Source organism: Miscanthus floridulus, chromosome 10 (assembly GCF_019320115.1).
Source record: "Miscanthus floridulus cultivar M001 chromosome 10, ASM1932011v1, whole genome shotgun sequence".
In the NCBI taxonomy this organism is placed as follows: Eukaryota; Viridiplantae; Streptophyta; class Magnoliopsida; order Poales; family Poaceae; genus Miscanthus; species Miscanthus floridulus.
Genome location: NC_089589.1, coordinates 104,597,765 through 104,611,019, shown reverse-complemented (window position 1 = coordinate 104,611,019; position 13,255 = coordinate 104,597,765). Strand labels below are relative to the sequence as shown.

Genomic DNA, 13,255 nt, shown 5'->3' with positions numbered 1-13,255 from the left:
GGATATAAAGGGGGGACCTTTAGTCCCGGTTGGTGGCTCCAACCGGGACAAAAGGTAACTTTCCAACCCCGGGCGCAGCCACGGCCCGGGAGTAGACCTTTACTCCCGGTTGGAGCCACCAACCGGGAGTAAAAGTATACCTTTAGTCCTGGTTGGTGGCTCCAACCGGGACTAAAGGTCCCTGCCACCTCTGTCTGGCGCAGTAGCCGTTGAGCAAGGACCTTTAGTCCCGGTTGGAGCCACCAACCGGGACTAAAGGTATTTCTAGTCCCGGGGGCAAAAAATTCCGGGACTAGATCCCATTTTGGCCGAGGATCAAAGGTCTGTTCTCTACTAGTGGTCGCATCTCGCCAACAACACTCGTCGACTCATCGACCACGGTGCCGAGCACGTTCCGGATCACAAGATGAAGGAACCTAACTGCGTGACTCGTTGCCTGTCGTCACCCCACGGTGGCATTCGGACAGTACACCACCCGGACAACACGCCACGGTTCGCGTCATCAAACACATCGATTCCTCTACTCGGTCGTCAGTCAAGATAAGTCAAGCTTTAAGTTTATTCTAAATATTCTTATCTATTTTCCCAGCATCTCTCCATTTATTTTTCCTTCATGTTTAACATCTTTAAGATGCCTTATTTATTCGTCATCAACCTGTCGACCAGCCACGTTCTCATTTGCGTTATCCAAAAGCGGACTTGTTCCTGATTTTGTACCTAAACGTATATGGGCAGTAGCGCTCTGCGTCATGGGGGGTCGGCAGTGGCTCCTTGGTGATGCATGTATTCATAAGCGTGCATGAGTGATTATCGCTCTACGCCATGGGGTATGGGATAGCCGGGGCTGGTGACGCGATAAAAGACCAACCGGAAGAAAATTGTTCGTATTTCAAATATGATCACTTTATACAAACATAATGTTCATCTACAACTACTCGGTGAGCTATAGATTGCTTTGATAAATTAAACCTAATCTACTCTGCTCTGTTATCTTCTTCGCCGAATAGGTCTAGGTCGTCGGCCAGCTTGATCGCCAACTCCGACTACTTTTGCCAAGCTGAAATTCTTAGAAGGAAAATTCACCAGTTAGGCTTACCATGTTTCGACGGCGCTGCATGCTGTGTGTGCTATCAAGCTACTCCATGATGTTCGGATTAGGGTGCTGATCCTGAGCGGCATGTCAGAGGCCTTAATAAGTATATGACAGATGATGCTGGCTATTTCACATATCAACCTTGGAATATCCAACTTGTGTAAGTTCGAGGCTAGCCGACTAGTTAAACTGGTCAGATACCTATTTTTACCGGTAGGCTGCAAGTTAAACTGGTCGGACATGATCAAGACGGCATTCCTTACTCCTTCGATCTCGCAAAATATTTTGAATTAAATTCTGGGACCTTGCTACAAGATGTTTCTCTATCTTATAGCAGGCTCGGGGACTAAGTGTGTACACTTCACCTTACGGTGAGTGTACTATGTTTTCTCATTAATAGTTTTCAACTAAGCTGGGGACTGGTTGTGTGATCGACTAGCATCTGGAGTCTTCTATTTTTTGGACCCTAGAACTAGGTGACTTCTTCATCTAATGTCAGGATCGGGGACTAAGTGGCTACACTTCACCTAGTGGTGAATGTAGTGTTTTTTTTTCTGATTTACCTTCCTTATTGACTAAGTCATGGATGATAATCATCCGACCTCGCAAACGGAGTCTAAGTGGCTACACTTCATCTGAGGGGAAGAATTTTCAAATTTAATCTTGAGCTCCTTACATCCTTCTGCCAAGCCTTACTTGAATAAGTCTGAGGTCTGCCAAACAGTTAAACTGGTCGGTCGCCCATTTTCACTGGGCGGATTACTAGTTAAACTGGTCGGCTTCAAGTTAAACTGCTCGGACATAATCAAGATAGCATTGCTCAGCGGATACAAGGCGCTCGAGGACTAGCTGTGGGGGATATAACCCCGGGTACCACAAGATGGTAGAAGATATGATTTATTATGACTCTTATAAATATTGTAATACAAATAGAATACCTATCATATAGCCAATTAGGATATTTTCCTTGTAACCCTACCCCTTCAAAATATATAAGGAGGGGTAGGGGTCCCCTAGTCGGCATCCAGATACAAATCCTAGGCTTAGCCTAGAGCACCTCATCTCATCCCATTGCAATCAATATAATCTAGCATAATAGAGGACGTAAGGTGTTACGTCATATTGGCGGACTGAACCTGTCTAAATCATGTGTCTCTGTTGCCATTTGGTTCTTGATCAAGTGCACCTCCACCACACAATCTACCATCATGGGTATGCCCCTCGGTGGAATATCGGTGATATCTCATCGACAAGAACCTATGTTCATAACTCTTCATGGGTTTTCTTGGGATTCAAACCTAGATGTGCTAAGCGATAGTTCATGCATGTGCAAGGGATTCCTAGGGTAGCTTAGGTGACTTGCTAGGCCCAATATAGCTAAGTTTGAAATAGATTTATCAAGTGCAACTATGGATTTGGGATTAAAATAAAAATATGAGAAAAGAGAGAATAAATCTTGAGACTTGAGATTGGGTACTTAGCTCTGAGATTTGAGAGCTTCCATAATCACTAACTTGATGATCCAACTCCTTGACATGCTTGTTTCCTCATCCAAGAGATGGATTGATCACTCATGAGCTTCCTCTTGCAAAAGTTCCAAAAAGATGCATCAAAAAAATCCAAGGGATGCCTGGGTGATTGAACTAGATGAAGATCTTTTGAACTTAATTACTCTACATATGATAGAACCACCACCAAAAAGAAATCATCAACCTTGCACCAAAAACAACAAGTTAGGTGTTTGGAGAAAATCCAAGAAATGAGAGAAACTTCTCTTGAGCGCTAACGATTGATCAAGTTGAAGATGTTGAAGAGATCCATGAGACGGTGCTGGTGCTTTTCTTCTTCTTCCTTTCCTTCAATCCATTCTCCAATCCTTTCTCTCTCTAGTTCTAGGGTTCATCCTTGTTCTTGGGTGTATAGAGAGAGGGAGAGTAGAAAATGAATGAGTGAGTGAGGGAGGGGTGAAGTGGAGTGGCTTCAGCTGATGAAAGACTCCAATTCGTGCTGACAAGTGGGTCCAAGCAAAACCAAATGGAAAACAGCTCATTTTCCACTTTCTTTCTCTGTTCTGTGATTTAGCGGACTGTCCGGTAACTCTGGCGGACTCTATCTTTGCTGAATTGATTAAACTTCCAGGTATTGGGATCAAGACATTATATCGAAGGGATGATTTCTAACATTGGGAGGATGTTGATGATGTCAGTCAGCTGCCTTTTGATCTGAGTAAGAGTCTTCCACCTCTTTGGTTATTAACCTGACCGTATGCATTCTGGGAGGTTTCAAAAGGTTGGCTGGCGAATTCATAGCATTATACGTGGTCAAGGCACCAGGGATCTCTGCAAGTGAACAACTGTGTAGTCTCGAGGCTTTCGATAGAATTCTCAAATAGCTAGGGTCGAGGTTCGAATGGGAACAACATTTCGGGTCATTATAGAAGCTGGTTCGGTGAATCAATTGTGACATATTGTTGGTGGATCGGATACATTTGGGGAGTCTTTGACACTGGGCCGGTGCGGTGTTCTATTCAGTAGGCTTCTCACGACGTGGACATTGACGGCATGCTAGGTGGTACGTGTTGACATGAAGACTTGGCGAGACGCGGTGATCAAGGCCTGTTTTCTGGTGTGCTGACGCATGTACGAGTTGGAGGAGGCTTACTGGTCAAAGCGGAGTCTGATGCCAACTCGTGATTGAGCCAAATTCATGCCAAGCGCTTGTGCATGTTCAATTCGGTCTCGTCATGAACGGTGCGTTAATTACGTGGGCATCTTTCCTCTATTACGTTAGAGAGTTAGAGTACGTACGTGCAGGACATGTCCAAGGAGGACTAAGTCAAGTCAGGACTCTCATAATAAACAAGAAGAAAGGAGACAGTAGCATCGGTGTCTGATGAAGTGCAACAGTTCTCTAAGAATTTGCGTTTTATACCAGAAAGGACAAAGGGCGAGGTGTCTGATACTCGCAGTTTCTTTGGAGATAGAAGTCGCGGGTCCTGGAACAATAGTCTCTCAGGCAGCCGGAACTCCCAGGACAGACGGGGAGGAAGATGGTTGTCGTCGGGATCAGAGAGTGATGCGCCTTCATGGCGCAAACAGGTTGTCAACAATGCGACTGAAAGGGAGGAAGAAGCATTGAGCCCCTCGAAAATTCATGAAGCTCCAGCTGGAGGTAGTGGTTCTACAAAGAATTTTTTTCAGTTGGGACAGACCAACCAAAATGAGAAATCGGACTTGGTTCAGAGTAAGTTAGGGGACCAGAAAAAAGAAAAGAGGGAGAAGGGTGGCACGTTCAAACGACAACCCAGGGATAAGAAGCCAAAAGAAGATGGGAATTTGAAGGGAGTGGAGACCAAGAAAAAGCGGTCAGGGGATATGTTGCAGCAGGGGGAGGAAGTTCTGAAGAGGCAGAGGGGCTATGAGCACGATGTTGTGGTGGTGAATGACGCAATGAATTTGAATGCGGGGCCGGCGGACCGGCTCTGCGGGGACCAATGAAGATCATTGCCTGGAACTGCCGGGGTTTGGGCAACCGCCCGGCAGTGAATGGTCTTCTGGAATTGCAGAAGACTGAGAATGCTGACATTCTGTTTTTGTCTGAAACAAAATTGGACAAGCCAAGGATGGAGCGTTTCAAATGGTTGCTAGGTCTGGGAAATATGGTGGTACGTAACTGTGTAGGAAAAGGCGGGGGTATTGCAGTGTTTTGGCGGCAGGGGGTTGATGTGAGCCTGAGGAATTATTCTGATAATCACATTGGCATGGATATTTTGGAAGCTGATGGGTTTGGTTGGTGGTTCACGGGTATGTATGGGTTTCCTCAAACCGAGTTTAAACATAGAACTTGGACTCTGTTGAGGGATCTTCGTGCTCAGGACGATCTGCCTTGGTTGTGTGCTGGGGATTTCAATGAAATTCTCTTCCAGTATGAGAAGGAGGGTGGATGTGCAAGGCCACAAGTGCAAATGGATAGATTCAGGGACGCCATAGAGTTTTGTGAGCTGCAAGATCTTGGTTTTGAGGGGGATGTATTCACTTGGCACAATCAGCAAACAAGGGTGGAAGGGTATGTACGAGAGAGGCTTGATAGAGCGCTGGCTAATGTGGCTTGGCAGCAGAGGTTCTGGATGGTTGTAGTTCAGAACGGTGATCCACGTCACTCTGATCACCGTCCAGTGATCATTGCAACCGAAGGGAGGGAGAGGAGGAGTGGCGGTGGAGATAAACCTTTTAGGTTTCAAGCAAGTTGGCTTGAGGAGGAGCACTGCGATGATATTGTCAAGGATGGGTGGGAGAAGGGAGTTGCTGATGGGTTGGTGTCTGTGACGCAGTTAGTGGATAGGGTCTCAGGAGTTTTGGGGGAGTGGAGTTGTAATGTGCTTGGTGATTTAGAGAAGAGATGTAGAAAGCTAAAGAGAGAGCTTGAATCCTGTAGACGGAGTCGGCTCAGCAAGGATGGGGTGGAGCAAGAGGCGTTGTTGTGGTTCAGGTTGGATAGAGTTGAGGAGCAAACTAATATCTATTGGAAACAAAGGTCGCATGTAAAATGGTTGGAGAAGGGCGATAGAAACACTCAGTTTTTCCATGCTGCATGTTCAGAGAGAAAGAGGAGAAATAGGATAGGAAATTTGAGGAATGGAGAGGGGGGTTGGGTGGAGAATGAAGTAGAGAAGCAGGAGTTTATTGCTAACTACTTTATGCAGCTTTTCAGGTCGGATGTTGTCGGAGATGCGCAGCAAATTCTTGATGCTGTGCACCCTTGCGTGACGCCGGAAATGAATGTGTATCTTCTAGCTGATTTTACAGCTGAGGAGGTCAAGGAGGCGTTGGAGTCCATTGGTGATTTAAAGGCGCCGGGACCGGATGGTATGCCGGCGATTTTTTACAAGCACTTTTGGGGTGTTTTGGGGGAGAAAATTACTAGTGAAGTTTTGGGGGTGCTGAATGGAGGTGATATACCGGAAAGGGTGGAATGAGACAATTATTGCTCTAATTCCGAAGGTGAAATGTCCAGAAAGGGTGACAGAGCTAAGACCAATTAGTCTCTGTAATGTTTTATGCAAGATCGTATCGAAGGTGTTGGCTAACCGGTTAAAGAAGATATTGCCTACAATTATCTCTCCGAATCAATGTGCTTTTATTCCTGGGTGGCTAATTTCAGATAATATATTGATAGCTTATGAGCTCACTCATTATATGCGCAATAAGCGGAGGGGTGCAGAAGGGTGGGCTGCTGTGAAATTGGATATGAGCAAGGCTTATGATTGGGTTGAATGGATATGAGCAAGGTTGGGTTTTCAGGAGGAGTGGATCAATCTGATAATGAACTGCGTGAGACAGAATCGTCTAATTTATACAAGATCAAGTACGGCTGTCCTCGTTTTGCACGTTGATGCACATATACTTTCACTTATATAAACCCGGTAGTCCGCCGAGTGTCACGAAGGACCTCGGTAAATCAACATCACAACTAAGATGGTATGATTAAGCAAATACATATCACATACACAGAGTTGCAGCGGAAATAATATTTACAATGAGTTCCCAGATAATAATACAAGTTTGGGTTTCAAAACTAGTTAAGGGAAAACAACATAGCTTCCAAATGATTCAATTAATATAAGTTCCAAAAACATTGCTAGCATAAATGACATCCTCTGACAAAAGCATATAAATGAGAAATAAATATAGAGTCACCAAGCCCACCGGCGGTTAGCCACCATCTTCAGTGGGCCCAGAACTTCACCTGTAACATGGTGGGATAAACCCTGAGTACTCGAATCTACTCAGCTAGACTTACCCATCATAAACCAGAAAAAAGTGACACCAAAGAGTATACAAGGCTTTATAAGTAGAGCTAGCTTGACAAAATTTTATATAAAAGCCACTAGTTGAGCTATACATTTTATAATTCGGAAACCAAGTTAATTATAGCTATTCATCTTTAGATTAGCAACTAACCTATGCCAAACATGTGGAATATCATTTAGTAACATTCAATAGTAACCATAGCCGGTGTAATAATGTGAGTATCATCATCATAACCATCACGTTTCCATTAAGTTACTCTACGTTGCCGCTGCTCAGTCAAGTTCGCACTATCCAGGAGAGACGGCGATTCAAATCGATTCCTACCCAGCTGGGGAATTACTCCTAACACAAACCCAGACATACCTGCGCCATGGTAGTCTTAGGTCACCTTTGGTATAACTCAGGAACCAACTTCGTGGGTCCGATCGAGGCCGCACCCTCAGAGATTCTACCAATCTGCCAGGAAGATCGGGACTCGAACTCGCCCTTGGACTCATGCCATTAGCTCTCTGCACATCCTTACTACCAACCAGGGTGCGCACTTTCACTTACCGGGTCCCGGCCTGAGTTGAGCTACTCGGCTTCGCGGTCGGAACGACTTATCTGGCCAGCTAAGTGTTAGGCATGCGTTCAACATGACATGAGGACGTACAGCGAATCGGTCCTTAACCGACACAGACAGGGATAAATAGGCACCAAGACCTCCCTGCCTTGTTGCTTCTCTATCACAATCCCGTCTGGTCTCCTTTTTATTCATCAACACATGGTTATTTCCATGATAGCAAATAGAACCAACCGTGCTTTGGTATCCACCTATATCTCGCAGGTCATAGGAAATCACCCGATTTCTACCGGTCTAAGCATTGCTAAGCATACATTCGATCCTGGACCTACATAGGGTTCAAGGTATATTTCTAGACAAGGTAGTTCTATGCATCAAGTGGTTCGAATCAACTCTTATAACCTAATGCATCAAACATAAAGAACTCAAGTGATATTTGTAAAAATATAGGAGGCTTAGAATGCTCCGGGGCTTGCCTGTGATCCAACACTAGGTCAGTGTTTGTTAAATGACACTCGCTTGGTGAGTATCTCTCATCCTAGCATTTGTCCAGTCCTTCTATCTTCTGGTTAGCTCCACACCATGCCCTAGGTCCACGTATACTCACCTAACGTATCTAGATGAGATGCATAGATGTAACTGTATGAATAAAAAGAACGGCAATATGAGATGCATCACATAATAGCATTCAAGGCAAACATAAGATCATGCAAGACATAGGCACCTAGAGTTATTTAACTAAACATCACACAACCTATTATTAATGGATAGCAAACAAATTAGGCATGGCACACAAGTGAACTTGAGTTAAGCTATTCCATTGAAAACCTCTATCACAATTTATGATCTTAGGTAACTTAATTTAACACTCTGAAAGACATGAGTCACACTTAGCAACACATAAGGCAATGCAAAGTGAAAGCAATCAACTTGTAAGCACAACACAGAATTTGGACAGCATCACAGCTAACACTTGTTTTATCCATAACTAGAGATCCAGACATTCAAAGAAGGTGATCTTAGACTTTATGGAAAGCTAATGAAATTGCCTACAATATTGTTATTATCACCAAAAGCTTATTCCAAAGATAACCAGGTCAAACATGCCAATGTTTTAGATCTGCACAGAACTAGGACAGAAAAGTAGTAGTAATTTTAAAAATGCATAACAAGAGTCACAGACATCAAACAAGCAGGAACCTTAACTTTATAGAAAGATTATTAAATTATATAAAACATGTTTATTATCATCACAAGGTGATTTCACAATTAACAAGGTCAATCAAGCACAATTGAGCACCTCTATCCAGACTTGGACAGATTCTGCCATACAACTTCACAAGCTTATAACTGGAGCTCTACAACACCAAAAGGGGTGAATTAGGATAATTTGGAAAGATTAAGGAGAGAACTATAACTCTTATATTATCACCAAGACATTATTTCATACTTATCTAGGTCAAACAATGAAATCCTTAAAATCTACACAGAGCATAGACCAAACATGACAGATCATTTGTCAAATTCATAACTCCTAAACTATCAGACCTATGGTCATGAAATTTGAACACAAGCAAGATTATTAAATTATCTACAACTTTGGTATTCACTACAACCACAGCAAACATCATTTACACCACAAAAATAATTGCACAAGCAAAACTGCACATGCAGCCCAAACAGTAGTGGTATAATTATAGACAGAAAACTGATAGGAACTTCAGAGAAGCTGTCGATGTTTTACCACTGATAGCCTGCCATGGGGGTACCCGAGACAGTTGTTCGGGCTTCGGCGAATAGTGGAACTCGACTATTACGCAAAGAGACTCACGATTTATACTGGTTCGGGCCCTCGACTTGGTCGAGTAATAACCTTACGTCCAGTTCGGCGCTAGCCTGTTTGTGTCGTATTGCTTTGAGTATTGGGTGTGTGTTGCGTTTACAAGGGATATCCTCACCAGCCCTTTATAGTCTAGGTGCTAAAAGGAGTTGTTTGTGTTCTACTTGGATACAAGGTCAGAGTCCTAAGCTATGCTTCGGGCGCCTTTCCTTGTATAGTCCGAATTGGAGTTTTGGTCTTGCACGTTGCTTTGCTCCGTGCTCTTCTTGGTGATTGGGCTGTGGGCCTTGTTACCAAGGCCCACTTCCCTATAGTACGGTCTATGGGGGGCCCGTAGGGTTCCCCATCGACAAGCCCCCGAGCATTTCATGATTGAGCTTCAAGGGCCGAGTTGTTGTAGACTTGATCCGGGTTCTTCTTGAAGTGAAATCTTGAGATGGTCTTCTTTGATTCTTCTTCTGACTGATGTGCACTTTTGCTGAAAAAAGTGCACTCAGTGAGTGCAGCCCCCGAGCCTCAGCTGTTTGGCACAAAAAGCTAGAGGGTCTTTCTGTCTTGATGTCCTCCGAGTTCTTTTCCTTTGAGTGCAGCGAGTGCAATTTTTGAGTGTAGCCCCTGAGCCTCTTATTTTTTGGTACAAAAAGCTGGAGGGTCAAAAAATTAAAAATGTACTTTTCTGTGGTGGGTACTTGTAGCCCCCGAGCCTTCTCCGGGTTCTTTTCTTTCGAAAAGAAATCGGATGAAGGGTCTTGATGTGTTGTCGTTTGTTGTAGTCTTGAGTTCTTGTATTCTTGGTCCTTCGTCTTTAAATCCGAGCCCCCGGGCGTAGTTGAAGCGAATGTCGAACCCCTAAGCTTAGTGTTTGACTAAGCCGTGATGTTCTTCTGAGTTGTTTTTATTCATCCAGGTCATTTCTAGACTTCTCTGGTTCTTGATGTACCTCTTCCAGGTTGTTTGCACTTCGTCCAGGTTCTTTCTGAACTTGTATGTACCTCATCTGGGTTGTTTTCTGATCACTCTAGGTTCTTTTTTGTCTTGATTTATGTTCCCAACTTGTCTGGGTTGTTTTTCTTCAATATGGGTTCTTTCTGATCTTGACTTGATCTCTGTCTCTCCTTGTTGGGGTTCTTTTCTGATCAATCCGGGTTCTTTCTAAGCTTGTCTTGGTTCTTGCCGCACCTTGTCGGGGTTCTTTTTTGATCAATCTGGGTTCTTTCTAAGCTTGTCTTGGTTCTTGTCGTACCTCATCGGGGTTCTTTTTTTATCAAACCAGGTTGTTTCTTGACTTATCTAAGTAAAGTATCTCTCAGGAGCGTGTTTTTCCTGATCTCATGGTACAGATGTAGCTTTCCTTCTTTGTTGGTTGTGGTTCCGCCTTGAGTAGGAAATTCTTTCTTCAATTCTTTCCTCATTCGTAGATATGCTGTTGTGTGAGGTTGAGCAGCCCCCGGGCTTTTGTATACTTGATAACTTTCGCGTTGGCAGTTAGAAGAGTTCTTGTGATGTGGCTTCCATGCTTGCTCTATCTGTCTGCGGAGGGTTGCAACCTCAAATTCCACTGGGTTCTTTGCTGCCACTCTAAAATGATCTCCTTTGCTTTCTTTGTTGAATTTATTAGATCTTGTACTCCATTGTAATCTCAATGTTCTTCGAGTCAAAGAAATAATGAATAAGATGGTTTCTACTAGAGGCCGAGTTGTCTATTACTGTATCTGAGTTCTTCTCTGTATCTGCATGCTTTGGCTGTAGTGTAGTATTGTTGCCGACTTGTTGTATCCTTTTTCTGCGTTGCTTCCTTGCGAACGGTTTTGGCATCTAACCGTTGAGATCTGAACGGACCGTTGCTTTCTTTTTCCGTTGTTCATGTCATTGATTGCGGAACGGTAATTTTTGGTGACCGTTTTCACTTGGGTTACGTGGGCCGTGTATTTTCCCTTTATAAAAATGACTGCCCTGTTACTGTTGCTCCACTTGTCTTTGCGGTGAAAAATTCCTCAATCCTCGTTGCTGAGAAATCCCTAGCATTGCATCCACCGCCTCAAATCTCTTGCTGCTGCTGCTACTGCATCTGGCCCTTGCTTTTGATTGATGGTGAAGAAGAACAAGGGCAAGGGTGAGTTTGTTGATGAGGAGAAAACTCTTAAGCAAATTGACAATCCTGAGTTCATGGCCATGAGACGGATGCAAAGGTAGTTCCTGAAGACGTCGACGCAAGAGGCGGAGCTAGATCTGCTTGTTGCGCATGGGCTCATTCAGGAGAAGTTTCTTTCCAATTACTTGCTGCCTGGTGAGCATGTGATTTCGTCCCCTTCTCCCGATCAATATGTTTTGTTCATTCCTTTTGTGCGAGCGGGGCTCTGTTTTCCCCCGTCCGATTTCTTGTTAGAATTTCTTGGATCTTATCAGATTCAGCTTCATCATCTTACCCCGAACGGGGTTCTTCTCCTTTCTGCCTTCGCACATCTTTGCGAAACTTTTATTGGAATCCCGCCTCCTCTTCTCCTTTTTTGTTATTTCTTTCGTATGCGGCTGTCTGATTCTAAAAATCCTCCTTTCTTTGGCTGTTGTCTCCTTCAATCTCGTCAGGGATGTAAAGAAACTTTCCCTTCTCTTACTCTTTCTGATTCTGTAAGAGATTGGGCCGAGAAGTGGTTCTATGTCCCGAAACCGGTCCCTTCTTTTTCTTCCGATCTCTCTCTCACTCTGACTTCTCTTCCTATTTGGAAGGATAAACTTTCTTTGGTTGAGCTCATGGCACTTAAGCCTTTGCTTACTCGAATTAGCCTACTGAAGTAGGCTAGTTTGACTAGGAATGGCATAGTTGCCAGCTTTCTGTGTCGCCGGGTGCAACCTCTCATGCAGAGGGTGCACTTTGGTTTTGAGTACACTGGTTCCCCAGATCCTTCTCGGCTTATTCTGGACGCCGAGTTGTCTGAAGAAATCATCCTTGAACGGTTGGGGCGGATTCTTAGTGGTGTCTCGGTGATGCCCGCCCATGTGGACGAGTATGATGCTGCTCATCCTCCTCCTAAGGTATGCGTATGCCTTCCCGAGTTCTTTTGTATCGGGTCTTTTTGATCTTATACTGATTTTGTCTCTTTTATGCAGGACTATGGCCAGGCTTTTAAGCTTGTTGTCCCTACTGCTGCTGCTGATGATGTGGCCGAGGAGGAGGCTGAAGAAGATGAAGATGATGATGTTGCTGCTGCTGGCAACGTGGTTGAAACCGTTGTTTCAGGGCCGGGTTCTTCTTCTGCCAGGTTGTCTACTGGCTTATTTGAAGGTCAACACTCCTATGTTGAGTATGTTCCTGATCCTCGGATTGCTCGACATATCCTATTATCTAGGAAGCGGCGGACTGAGGCTGCTTCTAAGCAGTCTTTGCCCAAGAGGCGACGTTCAGCTCGTCAACACCCTCCAACAGGTAATATTCTCATAGGTGAGCTTGTGTTGAGCCTTTCCTGAGTTGTTTTCCTGGCTTTGTGTTGATTTGACCTGCTTTTGTGTATTCATCCGAGTTCTTCTTGTCTTCTGATAGATGGTCAGTCTGTCGCTGTTGATGAGGAGGTGACTGATGATGAAGTCCCCCTTAATCTTCGTTCGTAAGTTTTTACTTCTCGAGTGCCCTTGTATTTTGTAAGATTTGCTCTGATTGAGTTCTTTTTTCTATAGTCGTGCACGGGCTCCTTGTGTTCCAAATGTAACAATTGCTTCTGCTTCTGTCCCGGAGGCCATCCCAATCCCTTCCTTTGAGGTGGTTGAGGATGATTTGTTTTCCGTGCCACTTCCCGACTTCATTTTCTCTGAGGTGGCTGGTGATTTTAAGAAGGTCATCAAGTAAGTTTTTCTCTTGGTTGTTCTCATTTTGATATCTTATTCTGTTTTTGATAGACCTGAGTTCTTTTTCATTGTAGGCCTTCTGAGGATGCCTCATCTTCTCTAGTCCTTGG

General features: G+C 44.2%; 1 protein-coding gene across 1 annotated transcript; it reads left to right on the top strand.

Moving 5' to 3' along the window:
- Positions 1 to 4,586: 4,586 nt before the first annotated feature.
- LOC136489181 (uncharacterized) lies at positions 4,587 to 6,375 on the top strand. Its single transcript, XM_066485894.1, has 2 exons — positions 4,587 to 5,958; positions 6,254 to 6,375. The coding sequence occupies exons 1-2, from the start codon at positions 4,587 to 4,589 to the stop codon at positions 6,373 to 6,375; spliced, it is 1,494 nt and encodes a 497-aa protein (XP_066341991.1).
- The last annotated feature ends 6,880 nt before the right edge of the window (positions 6,376 to 13,255 follow it).